The 23,409-nt window shown below is 44.3% G+C and overlaps 1 protein-coding gene across 1 annotated transcript in view; it reads right to left on the bottom strand.

Moving 5' to 3' along the window:
- HTT (huntingtin) overlaps positions 1-23,409 on the bottom strand; it is a 378,122-nt gene that overhangs the window by 300,435 nt on the left and 54,278 nt on the right. The window contains exons 6-9 of the mRNA XM_038744544.1: positions 22,747-22,885; positions 17,499-17,640; positions 10,096-10,274; positions 2,556-2,754 (exon numbers count right to left, since the gene is read on the bottom strand). Of these exons, the coding sequence (XP_038600472.1) occupies positions 2,556-2,754; positions 10,096-10,274; positions 17,499-17,640; positions 22,747-22,885 (659 nt within the window). The remainder of the gene's footprint in view (positions 1-2,555; positions 2,755-10,095; positions 10,275-17,498; positions 17,641-22,746; positions 22,886-23,409) is intronic.

The raw sequence follows: 23,409 nt of genomic DNA, 5'->3' as shown, positions 1-23,409 counted from the left end.
CAATCAATCGTACTTATTGAGTGCTTACTGTGTGCAGAGTGCTGGGCTAAGCGCTTGGGAAGTACAAGTTGGCAACATATAGAGACGGTCCCTACCCAACAGTGGGCTCACACTGATAAATACGACTGATAGAAGGGGGAGATGGAGAACAAAACAAAACATATTAACAAAATAAAATAAATGGAATAAATAAATAGAATAAATAAATAAAATAGAGTAAATATGTAAATATGTAATAAATATGTACAAATAAAATAGAGTAATAAATTTTACAGATGAGGTAACTGAGGCCCAGAGAAGTGAAGTGACTTGCCCAAAGTCATAGAGCTGACAAGTGGCGGAGCCAGGATTTGAACCCCTGACCTCTGACTCCAAAGCCCGGGCTCTTTCCACTGAGCCACGCCGCTTCTCTCTTGGGTGACTTTGGGCCAGTCACTTCACTTCTCTGGGCCTCAGTTCCCTCATCTGGAAAATGGGGATCAAGACTGTGAGCCCCACGTGGGACAATCTGCTCACCTTGTAATAATAATAATAATAATAATGGCATTTATTAAGCACTTACTATGTGCAAAGCACTGTTCTAACTGCTGGGGAGGTTACAGGGTGATCAGGTTGTCCCACAGGGGGCTCACAGTCTTCATTCCCATTTTACAGATGAGGTCACTGAGGCCAAGAGAAGTGAAGTGACTTGCCCAAAATCACACAGCTAACAACTGGCGGAGCTGGGACTTGAACTCATGACCTCTGACTCCAAAGCCCGGGCTCTTTCCACTGAGCCACGCTGCTTCTCCTTGTAACCTCCCCAGCGCTTAGAACAGTGCTTTGCACATAGTAAGCACTTAACAAATGTCATCATTATTATAAATACGATTGACTGATTATTATTTATTCATTTCTATTAATTCAATGATGGCATTTATTAAGCGCTTACTATGTGCAAAGCACTGTTCTAAGCGCTGGGGAGGTTACAAAGTGATCAGGTTGTCCCACGGGGGGCTCACAGTCTTAATCCCCATTTTACAGATGAGGTCACTGAGGCCCAGAGAAGTGAAGTGACTTGCCCAAAGTCACACAGCTGACAATTGGCGGAGCCGGGACTTGAACCCATGACCTCTGACTCCAAAGCCCAGGCTGTTTCCACTGAGCCACACTGCCTCTCTAATCAATGCCATTGATTGGTTGAAAGTACAACGGAGTAGGTAGTTCCCTCATCTGTACTTAGTACAGTGCTCTGCACACAGTAAGCGCTTAATAAATATGATTGATTGATTGATTGATTGATCTGTAAAATGGGGATTAAAACTGTGAGCCCCCCCCCCCGGGACAACCTGATCACCTTGTAACCTCCCCAGCGCTTAGAACAGTGCTTTGCACATAGTAAGCACTTAATAGATGCCATCATTATTATTATTATTATTTATTCATTTCCTTCCTCTCCCCCTCCTTCCCCTCTCCATCCCCCCATCTTACTTCCTTCCCTTCCCCACAGCACCTGTATATGTGTCTATATGTTTGTACATATTTATCACTCTATTCATTTATTTCTCTTACTTGTACATATCTATTCTATTTATTTTATTTTGTTAGTGTGTTTGGTTTTGTTCTCTGTCTCCCCCTTCTAGACTGTGAGCCCGCTGTTGGGTAGGGGCTGTCTCTATGTGTTGCCGACTTCTAATTTATCACTCCATTTATTTATCTTACTTGTACATATCTATTCTATTTATTTTGTTTTGTTAGTGTGTTCGGTTTTGTTGTCTGTCTCCCCCTTCTAGACTGTGAACCCGCTGTTGGGTAGGGACTGTCTCTATGTGTTGCCGACTTCTAATTTATCACTCTATTCATTTATTTATCTTACTTGTACATCTCCATTCCATTTATTTTATTGTGTTAGTGTGTTTGGTTTTGTCCTCTGTCTCCCCCTTCTAGCCTGTGAGCCCGCTGTTGGGTAGGGACCGCCTCTATAAGTTGCCGACTTGGACTTCCCAAGCGCTTAGTCCAGTGCTCTGCACACAGTAAGCGCTCAATAAATACGATTGATTGATTATTCAATTCTATTCACGTCCGCCTCTCCCTCCAGACTGTCAGCTCGTTGTGGGCAGGGGGGGGATGTGTCTCCCCCTCGTCCCCCTCTCCATCCCCCTCATCTTACCTCCTTCCCTTCCCCACAGCACCTGTATATATGTATATACATATTTATTACTCTATTTATTTATTTATTTTACTTGTCCATATCTATTCTATTTATTTTATTTTGTTAGTATGTTTGGTTTTGTTCTCTGTCTCCCCCTTTTAGACTGTGAGCCCAATGTCGGGTAGGGACCGTCTCTATATGTTGCCAATTTGTACTTCCCAAGCGCTTAGCACAGTGCTCCGCACATAGTAAGCGCTCAATAAATACGATGGATGACGATGATGTTCTGTTGCTCTATTGGACTCTCCCAAGTGCTCGGTCCCTGCGCACACGAGGGGCTCGGACGGACGGAGGGACGGCCTGGTGGGCCTTTCCCGGCCCGGGGAGGCGGAGGGGAAGGGAAGGGAAACCGAGGCGGGCTTACCGAGCAGCTCGCCGATGCTCCCGCTGCGGGTGCGCCCGCTGGGCTGGCCGGGGCTGAGCCGCGCCGTGCCCCCCGGGGTGGTGAGGGCCCGCAGGAGCTCGGGCGGCGGGGTGCGGAACAGCTGCTGCAGGAGCTCCAGGGCCCCGGTCACCACGTTGTGGTCTCGGTGCTGGGTGTAATGCAGAGTCAACTCGTACACCTGGAAAATCAAGCAATCAATCAATCAGTCGATCGTATTTATTGAGCGCTTACCGTGTGCGGAGCGCTGGACTGAGCGCTTGGGAAGTCCAAGTTGGCAACATCTCCAGTGGCTACCAATCAATCTGCGCATCAGGCAGCAACTCCTCCCCCTGGGCTTCCAGGCTGTCCATCCATCCATCCCCTGGCCCCCTCCTACCTCCCCTCCCTTCTGTCCTTCTCCAGCCCAGCCCGCACCCTCCGCTCCTCCGCCGCTAATCTCCTCACCGTACCTCGTTCTCGCCTGTCCCACCGTCGACCCCCGGCCCACGTCCTCCCCCGGGCCCGCAATGCCCCCAATCCCTCTGCCCCTCCGCCAAGCTAGCTCGCTCTCTTCCTCCCTTCAAGGCCCTACTGAGAGCTCACCTCCTCCAGGAGGCCTTCCCAGACTAAGCCCCTTCCTTCCTCTCCCCCTCGTCCCCCTCTCCATCCCCCCATCTTACCTCCTTCCCTTCGCCACAGTACCTGTATATATGTATAGATGTTTGTACATATTTTTTTTACTCTATTTATTTATTTTATTTGTACATATCTATTCTATTTATTTTATTTTGTTAGTATGTTTGGTTTTGTTCTCTGTCTCCCCCTTTTAGACTGTGAGCCCTCTGTTGGGTAGGGACTGTCTCTATATGTTGCCAATTTGGACTTCCCAAGCACTTAGTACAGTGCTCTGCACATAGTAAGCGCTCAATAAATACGATTGATGATGATGATGATGATGATGATGATCTGGAGACGGTCCCTACCCAACAGCGGGCTCAAAGTCTAGAAGGGGGAGACAGGGAACAAAACAAAACAACAAAATAAAATAAATAGAATAAATATGGACAAATAACATAAATAGAGTAATAAATACGTACAAACATTCATTCATTCATTCAATCGTATTTATTGAGCGCTTCCTGTGTGCAGAGCACTGGACCGAGCGCTTGGGAAGTACAAGCTGGCAACATATAGAGACGGTCCCTACCCAACGGCCGGCTCACAGTCTAGAAGGGGGAGACAGAGAACAAAACCAAACATATTAGCAAAATAAAATCAATAGAATAGATATGTACAAGTAAAATAAATACAGTAATAAATATGTACAAACATATATACATATATAGAAACCGACAGCGGCCCGCCGTGGGGGCCGGACAGTCCGTTAGCAGGTCCGGCCTGGGCGGTACCAGTCCGAGGATGGAGCCAGGAATCATAATAATAATAACAATCTCATTTATTAAGCGCTTACTATGTGCAAAGTACTGTTCTAAGCACTGGGGAGGTTACAAGGTGATCAGGTGGTCCCATGGGGGGCTCACAGCTTAATCCCCATTTTTACAGAGGTGGTAACTGAGGTACAGAGCAGTTAAGTGACTTAATAATTAACAGTGGCATTTATTAAGCGCTTACTATGTGCAAAGCACTGTTCTAAGCACTGGGGAGGTTACAAAGTGATCAGGTTGTCCCATGGGGGGCTCACAGTCTTAATCCCCATTTTACAGAGAAGGTAACTGAGGCACAGAGAAGTTAAGTGACTTAATTAATAATTAACAATGGCATATTTGTTCTATTTATTTTATTTTGTTAATCTGTTTTGTTTTGTTGTCTGTCTCCCCCTTCTAGACTGTGAGCCCGCTGTTGGGTAGGGACCATCTCTATATGTTGCCAACTTGGACTTTCCAGGTGCTTAGTACAGTGCTCGGCACACAGTAAGCGCTCAATAAATACGACTGAATGAATGAATGCAAAGCCCTGTTCTAAGCACTGGGAAGGTTATAAGGTGATCAGATTGTCCCACAGGGGGCTCACAATCTTAATCCCCATTTTACAGAGGAGGTAAGTGAGGCACAGAGCAGTTAAGTGACTTAATAATTAACAATGGCATTTATTAAGTGCTTACTATGTGCAAAGCACTGTTCTAAGCGCTGGGGAGGTTACAAGGTCATCAGGTTGTCCCATGGGGGACTCAAAGATTTTAATCCCCATTTTACAGAGGAGGTAAATGAGGCCCAGACAAGTGAAGTGACTTGCCCCAAGTCACAGTCTGACAGTTGGCAGAGCACGGATTTGAACCCATGACCAATGACTCCAAAGCCCGGGCTCTTTCCACTGATCCACGCTGCTTCTAGCAGTCTGTAGCTAAGAGTCTATGGGGGAGACAGATATTGATGGAAATAAATACAAAAATAAGCAAATAAATAGTGTCTGGGATGTGTGTTTTCATTCATTCATTCAATTGCATTTATTGAGTGCTTACTGTGCACAGAGCACTGTACTAAACGCTTGGAAAGTACAATTCCAATTATACATATCTATCCATATGCATCCAATTATACATAATTGTACAAGTAGAATTAAGAGAAGCACCATAGCTCAGTGGAAAGAGCGCGGGCTTTGGAGTCGGAGGTCAGGGGTTCGAATCCCAGCTCCGCCAGTTGTCAGCTGTGTGACTTTGGGCGAGTCACTTGACTTCTCTAGGCCTCAGTTCCCTCATCTGTAAAATGGGGATGAAGACTGTGAGTCCCCCGTGGGACAACCTGAGCACCTTGTCACCTCCCCAGCGCTTAGAACAGTGCTTTGCACATAGTAAGTGCTTAATGAATGCCCTCATATAATTCGGCAACTGATAAGAGACAACCCCTACCAAACAGCAGGCTCACAGTCTGGAAAGGGGAGCCAGACAACACAACAAAACAAGTAGACAGGTGTCAATACCGTCAAAATGTTGCCAACTATGTTGTCTTGTCTTGTCTCATCACATGTTGGGATTGTCACTATTGGTGATTTGTACTTTCCAAGCGCTTAGTACAGTGCTCTACACACGGTAAGCGCTCAATAAATACGACTGATTGATGGATTGATTGATCAAAATAAATAGAACTGTATTTTCTTCTTGCATTGTACTCTCCCAAGCTTTTAGTACACTGCCCTGCGAACAGTAAGCGCTCAATAAATACGATTGATTGACGGATTGATTGATCAAAATAAACAGAACTGTATTTTCTTGTTGCATTGTACTCTCCCAAGCTTTTAGTACAGTGCCCTGCGAACAATAAGCGCTCAATAAATCCCACCGACTGAATGAAGGAAATACCGCTCTATGTGGCCCAATTCATTCATTCATTCATTCAATCGTGTTTATTGAGCGCTTACTGTGTGCAGAGCACTGTACTAAGCGCTTGGGAAGGACAAGTTGGCAACATGTGGCCCCCCGGTTCCACTCCAATAATGGCAACGGGCTGCTTGGAGCCGCCTCTCCGCGCCCACTCCCTCCTGGCTGTGGATGCCTAATCCGAAGTCCGGAGGATCCCCGCTACGTCAACTGACTTTCCCTCGGGGTCTCCTGACGTACCTTTCAACCGGGAATTTATCCAAATGTCCGATCGAATCCTATTATTTGTATGATTTCCTGCAGATAGTGAATTCAACTCATTCCTTCCTTCCTCTCCCCCTCGTCCCCCTCTCCATCCCCCCCATCTTACCTCCTTCCCTTCCCCACAGCACCTGGATATATGTATAGATGTTTGTACATATTTATTACTCTATTCATTTATTTATTTATTTTACTTGTACATAATAATAATAATAATAATAATGATGGCATTTGTTAAGCGCTGACTATGTGCAAACCACTGTTCTAAGCGCTGGGGGGGATACAATGTGATCAAGTTGTCCCACGTGGGGCTCACAGTCTTAATCCCCATTTTTACAGATGAGGGAACTGAGGCTCAGAGAAGTTAAGTGACTTGCCCAAGGTCACACAGCAGACTTGTGGTGGAGCCGGGACTCGAACCCATGACCTCTGACTCCAAAGCCCATGCTCTTTCCACTGAGCCACGCTGCTTCTTGTACATATCTATTCTATTTATTTTATTTTGTTAGTATGTTTGGTTTTGTTCTCTGCCTCCCCCTTTTAGACTGTGAGCCCACTGCTGGGTAGGGACTGTCTCTATGTGTTGCCAATTTGTACTTCCCAAGCGCTTAGTACAGTGCTCTGCACACAGTAAGCACTCAATAAATACGACTGATGATGATGATGAATTCAACTCATTCGATAACATTTATTGCCTGCTGTGCGTAAACGGCTTCCTTTGCTTTGCTCGGAACCGACCCGCTTTGAGCTTCAATCAATCAATCAATCAATCGTATTTATTGAGCGCTTACTGTGTGCAGAGCACCGTACTAAGCGCTTGGGAAGTCCAAGTTGGCAACATATAGAGACAGTCCCTACCCAACAGTGGGCTCACAGTCTACAAGGGCTCACAGCTTCAATCAATCAATCAATTGTATTTATTGAGCCCTTCCTGTGCGCAGAGCACTGTACTAAGCGCTTGGGAAGTACAAGTCGGCAACACAACGGCAGCTTCAGTACTGTGAGAAGCAGCGTGGCTCAGTGGAAAGAGCCCGGGCTTGGGAGTCAGGGGACGTGGGTCCTAATCTAATTAATAATAATAATAATGATGATAATAATAATAATGGTATTTATTAAGCGCTGTACTAAGTGCTTGGGAAGCCATATAGAGACGGTCCCTACCCAACAGCGGGCTCACAGTCTAGGAAGGGGAGACAGAGAACAAAACAAAACATATCTACAGAACAAGTATTCTTTCATCATCATCAATCGTATTTATTGAGCGCTCACTATGTGCAGAGCACTGTACTAAGTGCTTGGAAAGTACAAATTGGCAACATATAGAGACAGTCCCTACCCAACAGTGGGCTCACAGTCTAAAAGACTGCATTCTTTCCTCTCTTTCCCTTTTTTCTGCAAGTTGTCATATATTTTTCTGAGACGGATAGATCATTTTTACTGAAAAGTGACTTGATGTTGGTTAACTTTCTTATAAAATTATGAAAACAGGAAAAAATTTCCATTTCAAACACTACCACTTTTGGGGAATTTGCCACTGTTATCAAAAATCACAAGTTTATTCAATAAACAGTATTAATAGGCGTAACAGCTGACTTCCTCCAGACATAACTGTTCAAATAAACTAAATAAGATTGGAAGAAAAGCATTTGGTATAATAGTGAAAGAACAAGGCAGAGCACTGTACTAAGCGCTTGGGAAGTCCATACAGAGACGGTCCCTACCCAACAGCAGGCTCACAGTCTAGGAGGGGGAAACAGACAACAAAATAAAACATATCTACAGAATAAGTATTCTTTCCTCTCTTTCCCTTTTTTCTGCAAGTTGTCATATATTTTTCTGACACAGATAGATCATTTTTACTGAAAAGTGACTTGATTCTGGTTAATTTTCTTATAAAATTATGAAAACAGGAAAAAATTTCCATTTCAAACACTACCACTTTTTGGGAATTTGAAACTGTTCTCAAAAATCACAAGTTTATTCAATAAACAGTATTAATAGGTGGAACAGCTGACTTTCTCCAAACATAACTGTTCAAATTAAATAAGAATAGAAGAAAAGCATTTGGTATAACAGTGAAAGAACAAGGCAGAGCACTGTACTAAGCGCTTGGGAAGTCCAATTCTGATACGGATAGATCATTTTTACTGAAAAGTGACTTGATTTTGGTTAATTTTCTTATAAAATTATGAAAACAGGAAAAAATTTCCATTTCAAACACTACCACTTTTTGGAAATTTGAAACTCTTATCAAAAAATCACAAGTTAATTCATTAAACAGCATTAACAGGCGTAACAGCTGACTTTCTCCAAACATAACTGTTCAAATAAACTAAATAAGAATAGAAGAAAAGCATTTGGTATAATAGTGAAAGAACAAGGCTACACAGGGCTGTAGATTTAAACTATTTTCATGTACTTTGAAACTAAACTTGCAAAATAAATACTGATTAAAACTAGATATCAGGTCATATTTAAAATAGGAATCATATGGACAGCTGTTCCTGTGGAAGCAGCGTGGCTCAGTGGAAAGAGCCCGGGTTTTGGAGTCAGGGGTCGTGGGTTCAAATCCAGGCTCCACCAATTGTCAGTTGTGTGACTTTGGGCAAGTCACTTCACTTCTCTGGGCCTCAGTTACCTCATCTATAAAATGGGGATTACGATTGTGAAGGGGGAGACAGAGAAGAAAACATGCTAACAAAATAAAATAAATAGAATAAATATGTACAAATAAAATAAATACAGTAATAAATACATACAAACCTATACACACCACTTGTCCGCTGTGTGACTTTGGGCAAGTCACTTCACTTCTCTGGGCCTCAGTTCCCTCATCTGGAAAATGGGGGCTGTGAGCCCCACCCCGTGGGACAACCTGATCACCTTGTACCTCCCCAGCGCTTAGAACAGTGCTTTGCACATAGTAAGTGCTTAATAAATGCCTTCATTATGTACTGAATTAAAAAAAAACACATAGACGTAAGATTCAGTAGAGTGTAATTAATCTGAAAGACTCCACCAGATTTTTTTAGCCATTGAGAATATATCTTTTAGACTGTGAGCCCACTGTTGGGTAGGGACCGTCTCTATATGTTGCCAACTTGGACTTCCCAAGCGCTTAGTACAGTGCTCCGCACACAGTAAGTGCTCAATAAATACGACTGATGATGATATCATTTATTTCTTGATTTTCTTTCTTTACTTTTAAAACGACATCTTGTGATTGCTATATTCTAGACTGTGAGCCTGTTGTTGGGTGGGGACCGTCTCTATGTGTTACCGACTTGTACTTCCCAAGCGCTCAGTACAGTGCTCCGCACACAGTAAGCGCTCAATAAATACGACTGATGATGATATCAATTATTTCTTGATTTTCTTTCTTTACTTTTAAAACGACATCTTGTGATTGCTATATTCTAGACTGCGAGCCCGTTGTTGGGTGGGGACCGTCTCTATGTGTTACCGACTTGTACTTCCCAAGCGCTCAGTACAGTGCTCCGCACACAGTAAGCGCTCAATAAATACGACTGATGATGATATCAATTATTTCTTGATTTTCTTTCTTTACTTTTAAAACGACATCTTGTGATTGCTATATTCTAGACTGCGAGCCCGTTGCTGGGTGGGGACCGTCTCTATGTGTTACCGACTTCTACTTCCCAAGCGCTCAGTACAGTGCTCCGCACACAGTAAGCGCTCAATAAATACGATTGATGATGATATCACTTATTTCTTGATTTTCTTTCTTTATTTTTGGAATGAAATCTTGTGATTGCTATATTCTAGACTGTGAGCCCGTTGTTGGGTGGGGACCGTCTCTATGTGTTACCAACTTGTACTTCCCAAGCGCTCGGTGCAGTGCTCTGCACACAGTAAGCGCTCAATAAATACGATTGAATGAATGAATGAATTAATTAATTAACAAAATAAAATAAGTAGAATCACCTGGATAAGCTGCTCGGCCGAAGGGGAGACTTCGGCTTCCTTCCGCGTTACCCCGAAGCTTCCTTTCAGGCTGGTGTCTTTGACCTGCTGCTGCAGCAACGGTATCAGATACCGCAGCGTGAGGAGCACGCCGAGGATGAGGAGGGTGGGCCCTTCGTCCTCCACGGGAACCAGCAGACCTAATAATAATAATAATAATAATAATAAGTGCATTCGTTCATTCAGTTGTATTTATTGAGCATTTACTGTGTGCACAGCACTGTACTGAGCACTTAGGAAGTACAAGTTGGTAGCACACAGAGACGGTCCCTCCCCAACAACGGGCTCACAGTCTAGAATAGCCTGTATAGTCTAGAAATAGTCGAAATAGTCTAGAATTTATTGAGCGCTTACTGTGTGCACAGCGCTGTACTGAGCGCTTGGGAAGTCCAAGTTGGCAACATCTAGAGACGGTCCCTACCCAACAGTGGGCTCACAGGCTAGAAGGGGGAGACAGAGAACAGAACAAAACGCATTAACAAAATAAAATAAATAGAATGAATATGTACAAATAAAATAGAGTAATAAATACATACACACATATATACACCACTTGTCTGCTGTGTGACCATGGGCACATCATTTCACTTCTCCACGCCTCACTTACCTCATCTGTAAAATGGGGATTAAGACTGTGAGCCGCCGTGAGACAACCTGATCACCTTGCAACCTCCCCAGCGCTTAGAACAGTGCTTTGCACATAGTAAGCGCTTAATAAATGCCATTATTATTAGTAGTAGTATTATCATTATTATAATGAATGAATGATCAATAGGGTCCCACAAGGGGAAACATTTCCTAAAACACCAATTTACTGCCTCGTTGCTTATCCCTGCTGTATCCGTCCAAAGCAGAAGGAATACCCAGCCCTCCGGGAGTCCCTACTTTACTCAATCAATCAATCGTATTTATTGAGCGCTTACTGTGTGCAGAGCACTGTACTAAGCGCTTGGGAAGTCCAAGTTGGCAACATATAGAGACGGTCAATCAATCAGTCGTATTTATTGAGCGCTTACTGTGTGCAGAGCACTGTACTAAGCGCTTGGGAAGTCCAAGTTGGCAACATATAGAGACGGTCAATCAATCAATCGTATTTATTGAGCGCTTACTGTGTGCAGAGCACTGGACTAAACGCTTGGGAAGTACAAGTTGGCAACGTGTAGAGACAGTCCCTACCCAACAGTGGGCTCACAGTCTAGAAGGGGGAGACAGAGAACAAAACCAAACACATTAACAAAATAAAATAAATAGAATAGATATGTACAAGTAAAATAAATAAATACATAACTAAATAGAGTAATAAATCTGTACAAACATATAAACATATAAACAGGTGCTGTGGGGAAGGGAAGGAGATAAGACGGGGGGGATGGAGAGGGGGAATCCTGAACACCTCTACTTTGGCTGCTAAGAAATGGAAGGTCCATTGGAAGCAGCGTGGCTCAGTGGAAAGGGCCCGGGCTTTGGAGTCAGAGGTTGTGGGTTCAAATTCCGGCTCCGCCACTTGTCAGCTGTGTGACTTTGGGCAAGTCACTTCACTTCTCTGGGCCTCAGTTCCCTCATCTGGAAAATGGGGATGAAGATTGTGAGCCCCCCGTGGGACAACCTGATTACCCTGTATCTATCCTAGCGCTTAGAACGGTGCTTGGCACACAGTAAGTGCTTAATAAATACCATCATTATTAGCCTAGACTGTGAGCCCACTGTTGGGTAGGGACTGTCTCTATATGTTGCCAACTTGGACTTCCCAAGCACTTAGTGCAGTGCTCTGCACACAGTAAGCGCTCAATAAATACGATTGATTGACCGTCTCTATATGTTGCCAACTTGTACTTCTCAAGCGCTTAGTACAGTGCTCTGCACACAGTAAGAGCTCAATAAATATGACTGATTGATTGACTGACCATCTCTATATGTTGCCAACTTGTACTTCTCAAGCGCTTAGTACAGTGCTCTGCACACAGTAAGCGCTCAATAAATACGACTGAATGAATGATAATGAATGAATTATTATTATTATTTGGACTTCAGGAAATATCCAGAGAGACAGTTCATACATAACAGGATATTTCTGAGAGGATTTCTCTGAGCAATTTTTTTTTAAATGGTATTTGTTAAGCACTTACTATGTGCATGGCACTGTACTAAGCACTGGGGTAGATACAAGCTATTCAGGTCGGACTCAGTTCCCCGTCGTACATGCAGCTCGCAGTCTCAATCCCAATTTTAATAATAATAATATGGTATTTGTTAAATGCTTGCTTTGTGCGGGCACTGTACTAATAACTGGGGTATTCAGATTGGACAAAGTCCCCCGTCCTACGTGCGGCTCACAGTCTTAATCTCCATTTTATTAAAAATAATTATAATAATGATATGGTATTTGTTAAGTGCTAACTTGGTGCAGGGCACTGTACTAAGCGCTGGGGTAGATACAAGCTATTCAGGTTGGACTCAGTTCCCCGTCGTACATGCAGCTCACAGTCTCAATCCCAATTTTAATAATAATAATATGGTATTTGTTAAATGCTTGCTTTGTGCGGGGACTGTACTAATAACTGGGGTATTCAGATTGGACACAGTCCCCCGTCCTACGTGCGGCTCACAGTCTTAATCTCCATTTTATTAAAAATAATTATAATAATGATATGGTATTTGTTAAGTGCTTACTTTGTGCAGGGCACTGTACTAAGAGCTGGGGGGAAAATACAAGCTATTCAGGTGGGACATAGTCCCTGTCTTACATGCAGCTCACAGTCTTAATCCCCATTAAAAATAATAACAACAACAACAACAACAACAATAATAATCATAATAATGGTATTTGTTAAGCGCCTACTTTTTTTTAACAGCATTTATTAAGTGCTTACTATGTGCAAAGCACTGTTCTAAGCGCTGGGGGGGGATACAAGGTGATCGGGTTGTCCCAGATGGGGCTCACAGTCTTCATCCCCGTTTTCCAGATGAGGGAACTGAGGCCCAAAGAAGTGAAGTGATTTGCCCAAAGTCACATAGTTGATAAGTGGCGAAGCCGGGATTTGAACCCATGATCCCAGAGCACCTGCATATATGTATATATGTTTGTACATATTTGTTACTCTATTTATTTTACTTGTACATATCTACTCTATTTTATTTTGTTGGTATATTTGGTTTTGTTCTCTGTCTCCCCCTTTTAGACTGTGAGCCCACTGTTGGGTAGGGACCGTCTCTATCTGTTGCAGACTTGGACTTCTCAAGTGCTTAGTACAGTGCTCTGCACACAGTAAGCGCTCAATAAATACGATTGATGATGATGACGATCCCTGACTCCAAAGCCCGGGCTCTTTCCACTGAGCCATGCTGCTTCTCATAATAATAATAATAATGATGGTATTCATTAAGCGTTTACTAGGTGCCAAGCACTGCTCTAAGTGCTGGGGAGGTTACAAGGTGATCAGGTTGTCCCAAGGGGGGCCTCACAGTCCTCACCCCCATTTTCCAGATGAGGGAACTGAGGCCCAGAGAAGTGAAGTGACTTGCCCAAAGTCACCCAGCTGACAAGTGGCGGAGCCGGGATCTGAACCCATGATCCCTGACTCTTTCCACTGAGCCTCACTGCTTTGTGTGGGGCACTGTACTAAGCGATTGGGGATTAAGACTGTGAGCCCCCCGTGGGACAACCTGATCACCTTGTAACCTCCCCAGCGCTTAGAACAGTGCTTTGCACATAGTAAGCGCTTAATAAATGCCATTATTATTATTATTATTATTATTGTTAATATTAATATTAAGCGCTGGGGTAGACACAAGCTCTTCAGGTGGGACAGAGTCCCCATCCTACATGGGGCTCACAGTCTCAATCCCCATTTTCCAGATGAGGGAACTGAGGCCCAGAGAAGTGGCCACGAGAAGCTGCGTGGCTCAGTGGAAGGAGCCCGGGCTTTGGAGTCAGAGGTCACGGGTTCGAATCCCGGCTCTGCCACATGTCTGCTGTGTGATCCTGGGCAAGTCACTTCACTTCTCTGAGCCTCAGTGACCTCATCTGGAAAAATGGGGATGAAGACTGTGAGCCCCATGTGGGACAACCTGATCACACTGTATCCCCCCAGCGCTTAGAACAGTGCTTTGTTAGTAGGTTTGGTTTTGTTCTCTGCCTCCCCCTTCTAGACTGTGAGCACACTGTTGGGTAGGGACTGTCTCTATATGTTACCATCTTGTACTTCCCAAGCGCTTAGTACAGTGCTCTGCACACAGTAAGCGCTCAATAAATACGATTGATGATGCTGATGATGATGATGATACTAAGCACTTAACCAATGCCATCATTATTCCTTCTAGACTGTGAGCCCACTGTCGGGTAGGGACAGTCTCTAGATGTTGCCAACTTGGACTTCCCAAGCGCTTAGTACAGTGCTCTGCACACAGTAAGCGCTCAATAAATACGACTGATGATGATGATGATGATACTAAGCACTTAACCAATGCCATCATTATTCCTTCTAGACTGTGAGCCCGCTGTCGGGTAGGGACCGTCTCTAGATGTTGCCAACTTGGACTTCCCAAGCGCGTAGTACAGTGCTCTGCACACAGTAAGCGCTCAATAAATACGATTGATTGATTGATTGATTGACAGGCGGCGGAACGGGGATCAGAACCCAGCTCCTTCTGATTCCCGGCCCCGAGCCCTCTGCGCTAGACCACGCCGTTTCTCGCCGCATCCGGGGAAAGAGAGCGCCAACCGAGAGAGCCCTTCTAGACTGTGACCCTTCTAATAATAACAATAATAATAATAATAATAATTGGCATTTGTTAAGCGCTTACCATGTGCAAAGCACTGTTCTAAGCGCTGGGGAGGATACAGGGTGATCAGGTTGTCCCACGGGGGGCTCACAGTCTTAATCCCCATTTTACAGATAGACTGTGAGCCCGCTGTTGGGTAGGGACCGTCTCTAGATGTTGCCAACTTGGACTTCCCAAGCGCTTAGCACAGTGCTCTGCACATAGTAAGCCCTCAATAAATACGATTGAATGAATGAATGAATGAACGTGTACTTCCCAAGCGCTTGGTACAGTGCTCTGCACACAGGAAGCGCTCAACAAATACGACTGAATGAATGAATGAACTTGTACTTCCCAAGTGCTTAGTACAGTGCTCTGCACACCAGAAGCGCTCAACAAATACGATTGAATGAATGAATGAATGGACATGTACTTCCCAAGCGCTTGGTACAGTGCTCAGCGCACAGGAAGCGCTCAACACATACGATTGAATGAATGAATGAATGAACGTGTACTTTCCAAGCACTTGGTACAGTGCTCTGCACACAGGAAGGGCTCAATAAATATGATTGAATGACTAAATGAATGAACGTGTACTTCCCAAGAGCTTAGTACAGTGCTCTGCACACAGGAAGTGCTCAATAAATACGATTGAATGAATGAATGTGTACTTCCCAAGCGCATGGTACAGTGCTCTGCACACCGGAAGCGCTCAACAAATACGACTGACTGAATGAATGAATGAACGTGTACTTCCCAAGCGCTTGGTACAGTGCTCCGCACACCGGAAGCGCTCAACAAATACGACTGAACGAATGAACGAAGGAACGTGTACTTCCCAAGCGCTTGGTACAGTGCTCAGCGCACAGGAAGTGCTCAACAAATACGATAGAATGAATGAACGTGTACTTCCCAAGCGCTTAGTACAGTGCTCTTCACACCGGAAGCGCTCAATAAATACGATTGGATGAATGAATGAATGAACGTGTACTTCCCAAGCGCGTGGTACAGTGCTCTGCACACAGGAAGCGCTCAACAGCTACGATTGAATGAATGAATGAATGATTGCGTACTTCCCAAGCGCTTAGTACACTGCTCTGCACACAGGAAGCGCTCAATAAATACTATTGAATGAATGAATGAACGAATGAACGTGTACTTCCCAAGCGCATGGTACAGTGCTCTGCGCACAGGAAGTGCTCAACAAATACGATTGAATGAATGAATGAATGAACATGTACTTCCCAAGCGCTTAGTACAGTGCTCTGCACACAGGAAGCGCTCAATAAATACGATTGAATGAATGAATGAACGAATGAACGTGTACTTCCCAAGCGCTTAGTACAGTGCTCTGCACACAGGAGGTGCTCAATAAATACGATTGAATGAATGAATGAATGTGTACTTCCCAAATGCGTGGTACAGTGCTCCGCACACCAGAAGCGCTCAACAAATACGATTGAACGAATGAATGAATGAACGTGTACTTCCCAAGCGCTTGGTACAGTGCTCCGCACACCAGAAGTGCTCAACAAACACGACTGAACGAATGAATGAATGAACGTGTACTTCCCAAGCGCTTGGTACAGTGCTCCGCACACCGGAAGCGCTAAACAAACACGATTGAATGAATGAATGAATGAACGTGTACTTCCCAAGCGCTTGGTACAGTGCTCAGCACACAGGAAGTGCTCAACAAATATGATTGAATGAATGAACGTGTACTTCCCAAGCGCTTGGTACAGTGCTCCGCACACCAGAAGCGCTCAACAAACACGACTGAACGAATGAATGAATGAACATGTACTTCCCAAGCGCTTGGTACAGTGCTCCGCACACCAGAAGCGCTCAACAAACACGACTGAACGAATGAATGAATGAACATGTACTTCCCAAGCGCTTGGTACAGTGCTCCGCACACCGGAAGCGCTAAACAAACACGATTGAATGAATGAATGAATGAACGTGTACTTCCCAAGCGCTTAGTACAGTGTTCTGCACACAGGAAGCGCTCAATAAATACGATTGAATGAATGAATGAACGTGTACTTCCCAAGCGCGTGGTGCAGTGCTCTGCAAACTGGAAGCGCTCAATAAATACGACAATGAATGAACGAATGAACTTGTACTTCCCAAGCGCTTAGTACAGTGCTCTGCACACCGGAAGCGCTCAACAAATACGATTGAATGAACGTGTACTTCCCAAGCACTTGGTACAGTGCTCAGCACACAGGAAGCGCTCAAATACGACTGAATGAATGAATGAAGGAACATGTACTTCCCAAGCGCCTGGTACAGTGCTCAGCGCACAGGAAGTGCTCAACAAATACGATTGAATGAATGAACATGTACTTCCCAAGCGCTTAGTACAGTGCTCTGCACACCGGAAGCGCTCAATAAACACGACTGGATGAATGAATGAATGAACGTGTACTTCCCAAGCGCGTGGTACAGTGCTCAGCGCACAGGAAGCGCTCAACAAATACGACTGAATGAATGAACGAATGAACGTGCACTTCCCAAGCGCTTAGTACAGTGCCCCGCACACCGGAGGCGCTCACTAAATAGGACTGGACGAAGGACTGAACGGAGCCCGCCCTCACCGACGAGCACGTTCAGCAGCCAGGTGTAGAAATACTGGGTCCTCCGCGAATGCTGGCAGATGCTCACGGCCGAGGCGGCTGCGGTCCGGCGGATGGCAGGCGAGCTCGACTTCAGGTTAGCTATGAACGCCTTCAATAAAACCTACAAAGAAGAGGAGAACGAAAGTGAGATGGACGCCCCGGATCAACCAATCAATCGTATTTATTGAGCGCTTACCGTGTGCAGTGCACTGTACTGAGCGCTTGGGAAGTCCAAGTTGGCAACATCTAGAGACGGTCCCTACCCAACAGCGGGCACCAAGGGCTTCATTCATTCATTCAAATTTACGGAGCGCTTACTGTGTGCAGAGCACTGTACTAAGCGCTTGGAAAGTACAATGCAGAGACGCCCTCCGGATGGAGAGAAATGACGTAATAATAATGATAATAATGATGACGATGGCATTTGTTAAGCGCTTACTATGTGCAAGCACTGTTCTAAGCGCTGGGGAGGTGACAAGCTGATCAGCGTGGCTCCGTGGAAAGAGCTCGGGCTTGGGAGTCAGAGTTCATGGGTTCGAATCCCGGCTCCCCCACATGTCTGCTGTGTGACCTTGGGTAAGTCACTTCACTTCTCTGAGCCTCAGTTCCCTCATCTGTAAAATGGGGATTAAGACTGTGAGCCCCACATGGGACTCACTATTACTCTATTTATTATTACTCTATTTATTATTACTCTATTTATTATTACTCTATTTATTTCTCTATTTATTTATTACTCTATTTATTTATTTATTACTCTGTTTATTTATTATTACTCTATTTATTTATTATTACTCTATTTATTTATTTATTACTCTATTTATTTATTTAGTCTGGGACTCAGAGGATCCGGGTTCTAATCCCAGCTCTGCCATATTGCCTGCCGCACAACTCTGGGCAAGTCACTTCGCTTCCCTGTGCCTCAGTTCCCTCATTCAGTCAGTCGTATTTATTGAGCGCTTCCTGTGTGCACAGCACTGTACTAAGCGCTTGGGAACTACAAGTTGGCAACATATAGAGACGGTCCCTACCCAACAGTGGGCTCACAGTCACCCTCCGGATGGAGAGAAATGACATAATAATAATAATAATAATGACGGTGGCATTTGTTAAGCGCTTACTATGTGCAAGCACTGTTCTAAGCGCTGGGGAGGTGACAAGCTGATCAGCGTGGCTCCGTGGAAAGAGCTCGGGCTTGGGAGTCAGAGTTCATGGGTTCGAATCCCGGCTCCGCCACGTGTCTGCTGTGTGACCTTGGGTGAATCACTTTACTTCTCTGAGCCTCAGTTCCCTCATCTGTAAAATAGGGATTAAGACTGTGAGCCCCACATGGGACTATTACTCTATTTATTTATTATTACTCTATTTATTACTCTATTTATTTATTATTACTCTATTCATTATTACTCTATTTATTTATTTATTACTCCATTTATTTATTACTCTACTTATTTATTTATTACTCTATTTATTTATTTAGTCTGGGACTCAGAGGATCCGGGTTCTAATCCCAGCTCTGCCATACTGCCTGCCGCACGACTTTGGGCAAGTCACTTCGCTTCCCTGTGCCTCAGTTCCCTCATTCAGTCAGTCGTATTTATTGAGCGCTTCCTGTGTGCAGAGCACTGTACTAAGCGCTTGGGAAGTACAAGTTGGCAACATACAGACATCAGCAGCCATTCTCCCTCATACTCTGACTAGCAGCCCCATATGGGACCTCCTTTGATCAACCCCAGCACTTAGTACAGTCCTTAGCACATAGTAAATACTTAACGAGAACCATTTTGATGATTATTGTTATCGTTATTGTTTTTTATAGTATCTGTTAAGCCCTTACTGTGTGCCGGGGGGTGAGCCGTTTTCCGTAGCGTAGTGTTTATCACATTCGCCTAACATGCAAAAGGTCCTCGGTTCGCAACCGGGCGGAAACATTAACATTTTTAGAGAAGCAGCGTGGCTCAGTGGAAAGAGCATGGGCTTTGGAGTCAGAGGTCATGGGTTCAAATCCTGCCCCACCACATGTCTGCTGTGTGATCTTGGGCAGGTCACTTAACTTCTCTGGGCCTCAGTTCCCTCATCTGGAAAATGGGGATGAAGACTGTGAGCCCCACGTGGGACAACCTGATCACCATGTATCTCCCCCAGCGCTTGGAACAGTGCTTTGCACATAGTAAGCGCTTAAATACCATCATCATCATTATTATTATTATTACTAAACTGGGGTAGATACAAAATACTTAAGTTGGGCACAGTCCCGGTCCCGCATAGGATTCACAATCTTTATCCCCATTTTACAGGCGAAAGAACTGAGGACTGATGGGTTTTGCACAGACCACTAGAATTTAGGGAATTTACACCATGAATGCACATTTTTAGACATGATTAACTGTTTCCATGTATATGTTGCCAACTTGTACTTCCCAAGCGCTTAGTACAGTGCTCTGCACACAGTAAGCGCTCAATAAATACGATTGAATGAATGAATGTGGCGGACTCAGGATTCGAACCCATGACCTTTGACTGCAAAGCCCGTGCTCTTTCCACCGAGCCACACTGCTTCTCTTCACTGCTCTTCTGCTTCCCTCATCTGCCATCATTACTACCATTATTATTATTATTATTATTGCTGTTAACCCACAAATTCTGACGCCTAAACACACGCTCTTTCCACCGAGCCACGCTACTTCACTGCTCTTCTGCTTCCCTCATCTGCCATCATTACTACCATTATTATTATTATTATTATTGTTGTTAACCCGCAAATTCTGACTCCTAAACGCATGCTCTTTCCACGAAGCCACGATGCTTCTCTTCACTGCTCTTCTGCTTCCTTCATCTGCCATCATTACTACCATTATTATTATTATTGTTGCTGTTAACCCCCAAATTCTGACTCCTAAACGCATGCTCTTTCCACCAAGCCACGCTGCTTCTATTCACTGCTCTTCTGCTTCCCTCATCTGCCATCATTACTACCATTATTATTATTATTATTGCTGTTTCCTAAACGCATGCTCTTTCCACCGAGCCACGCTGCTTCTCTTCACTGCTCTTCTGCTTCCCTCATCTGCCATCATTACTACCATTATTATTATTATTATTATTGCTGTTAACCCACAAATTCTGACTCCTAAACGCACGCTCTTTCCACCGAGCCACGCTGCTTCTCTTCATTGCTCTTCGGCTTCCCTCGTCTGCCATCATTACTACCATTATTATCTTTGTTGCTGTTGTCCCACAAATTGACTCCTAAACGCATGCTCTTGCCACCGAGCCACGCTGCTTCTCTTCACTGCTCTTCTGCTTCCCTCATCTGCCATCATTACTACCATTATTATTATTATTGTTGCTGTTAACCCACAAATTCTGACTCCTAAACACATGCTCTTCCCACGTTCCTTCTCTTCACTGCTCTTCTGCTTCCCTCATCTGCCATCATTACTACCATTATTATTATTATTATTGCTGTTTCCTAAACGCACGCTCTTTCCACCGAGCCACGCTGCTTCTCTTCACTGCTCTTCTGCTTCCCTCATCTGCCATCCTTACTATCATTATTATTATTATCATTATTGCTGTTAACCCACAAATTCTGACGTCTAAACACATGTTCTTTCCACCGAGCCACGTTGCTTCTCTTCACTGCTCTTCTGCTTCCCTCATCTGCCATCATTACTACCATTATTATCATCATTATTGCTGTTAACCCACAAATTCTGACTCCTAAACGCATGCTCTTTCCACTGACCCACGCTGCTTCTCTTCACTGCTCTTCTGCTTCCCTCATCTGCAATTATTACTACCATTATTATTATTATTATTGTTGCTGTTAACATCTGCCATCATTACTACCATTATTATTATTATTATTTTTGCTGTTAACCCCCAAATTCTGACTCCTAAACGCATGCTCTTTCCACCGAGCCACGCTGCTTCTCTTCACTGCTCTTCTGCTTCCCTCATCTGCCATCATTACTACCATTATTATTATTATTATTATTATTATTATTGTTGCTAACCCAAATTCTGACTCCTAAACGCATGCTCTTTCCACTGAGCCACGCTGCTTCTCTTCACTGCTCTTCCGCTTCCCTCATCTGCTTCCCTCATCCCTTTGAGACTGTGAGCCCACTGTTGGGTAGGGACTGTCTCTATATGTTGCCAATTTGTACTTCCCAAGCGCTTAGTACCGTGCTCTGCACATAGTAAGCGCTCAATAAATACGATTGATGATGGTGATGATCTGCAATTATTACTACCATTATTATTATTATTGTTGCTGTTAACATCTGCCATCATTACTACCATTATTATTATTATTATTTTTGCTGTTAACCCCCAAATTCTGACTCCTGAACGCATGCTCTTTCCACTGAGCCACGCTGCTTCTCTTCAATGCTCTTCTGCTTCCCTCATCTGCCATCATTACTACCATTATTATTATTATTATTGTTGCTAACCCAAATTCTGACTCCTAAATGCATGCTCTTTCCACTGAGCCACTCTGCTTCTCTTCACTGCTCTTCTGCTTCCCTCATCCCTTTGAGACTGTGAGCCCACTGTTGGGTAGGGACTGTCTCTATATGTTGCCAATTTGTACTTCCCAAGCGCTTAGTACCGTGCTCTGCACATAGTAAGCGCTCAATAAATACGATTGATGATGGTGATGATCTGCAATTATTACTACCATTATTATTATTATTGTTGCTGTTAACATCTGCCATCATTACTACCATTATTATTATTATTGTTGTTAACCCACAAATTCTGACTCCTAAACGCATGCTCCTTCCACCAAGCTACGCTGCTTCTCTTCACTGCTCTTCTGCTTCCCTCATCTGCCATCATTACTACCATTATTATTATTATTATTGCTGCTTCCTAAACGCATGCTCTTTCCACTGAGTCACGCTGCTTCTCTTCACTGCTCTTCTGCTTCCCTCATCTGCCATCATTACTACCATTATTATTATTATTATTATTGCTGTTAACCCACAAATTCTGACTCCTAAACGCACGCTCCTTCCACCGAGCTACGCTGCTTCTCTTCACTGCTCTTCTGCTTCCCTCATCTGCCATCATTACTACCATCATTATTATTATTATTATTATTATTATTATTATTATTGCTGTTAACCCACAAATATTGTCGGGCTCCCGCCACGCCAAGGCCCGGCCCTTTCTCCGGCGTTTTCCACGGTGGCTCCGTGAGCGTCGGTAGGGGTACCTTAATTTCGTTGTCGTTGGCGAAGTTGCCAAAGGCCGCCCCGATCTTCGGGATGGCCTGGGCCAACGTCTCCTGCACGGACTCTTCGGGACGCTTGCTTATCCTGGTGAGGCAGGGCAGCAGGTTTACCAGGTAGGGCCTGTTGGCAAAAATTAAAAAAGCCAATGATTGAAAACCATTCCGCCCACCGGCTGCGGTTGAGACGCCCCTCCGGGGATCGTTGCTCAGACCTGGCGTGCGACCGCTCGCGAGTGGGGTTATAATCGAGGGCTGCTCGCCGGAAACTGAACGACTGAATGAGATGGAGGAGCGGTGAGAAGGTTGACGAGACAAAACATATTAACAAAATGAAATAAATAGAATATAATAATAATAATAATAATAATGGCATCTATTAAGCGCTTACTATGTGCAAAGCACTGTTCTAAGCGCTGTAATAATAATGATGGCATTTGTTAAGCGCTTACTATGTGCAAAGCACTGTTCTAGGCCCTACTGAGAGCTCACCTCCTCCAGGAGGCCTTCCCAGACTGAGCCCCCTCCTTCCTCTCCCCCTCGTCCCCCTCTCCATCCCCCCCATCTTACCTTCTTCCCCTCCCCACAGTACCTGTATATATGTTTGTACAGATTTATTACTCTATTTATTTATTTTACTGGTGCATA

The sequence above is a fragment of the Tachyglossus aculeatus genome, chromosome 4 (assembly GCF_015852505.1).
Source record: "Tachyglossus aculeatus isolate mTacAcu1 chromosome 4, mTacAcu1.pri, whole genome shotgun sequence".
In the NCBI taxonomy this organism is placed as follows: Eukaryota; Metazoa; Chordata; class Mammalia; order Monotremata; family Tachyglossidae; genus Tachyglossus; species Tachyglossus aculeatus.
The sequence above is the reverse complement of the archived record's forward strand: the minus strand, read 5'-3'. Positions and strand labels throughout refer to the sequence as shown.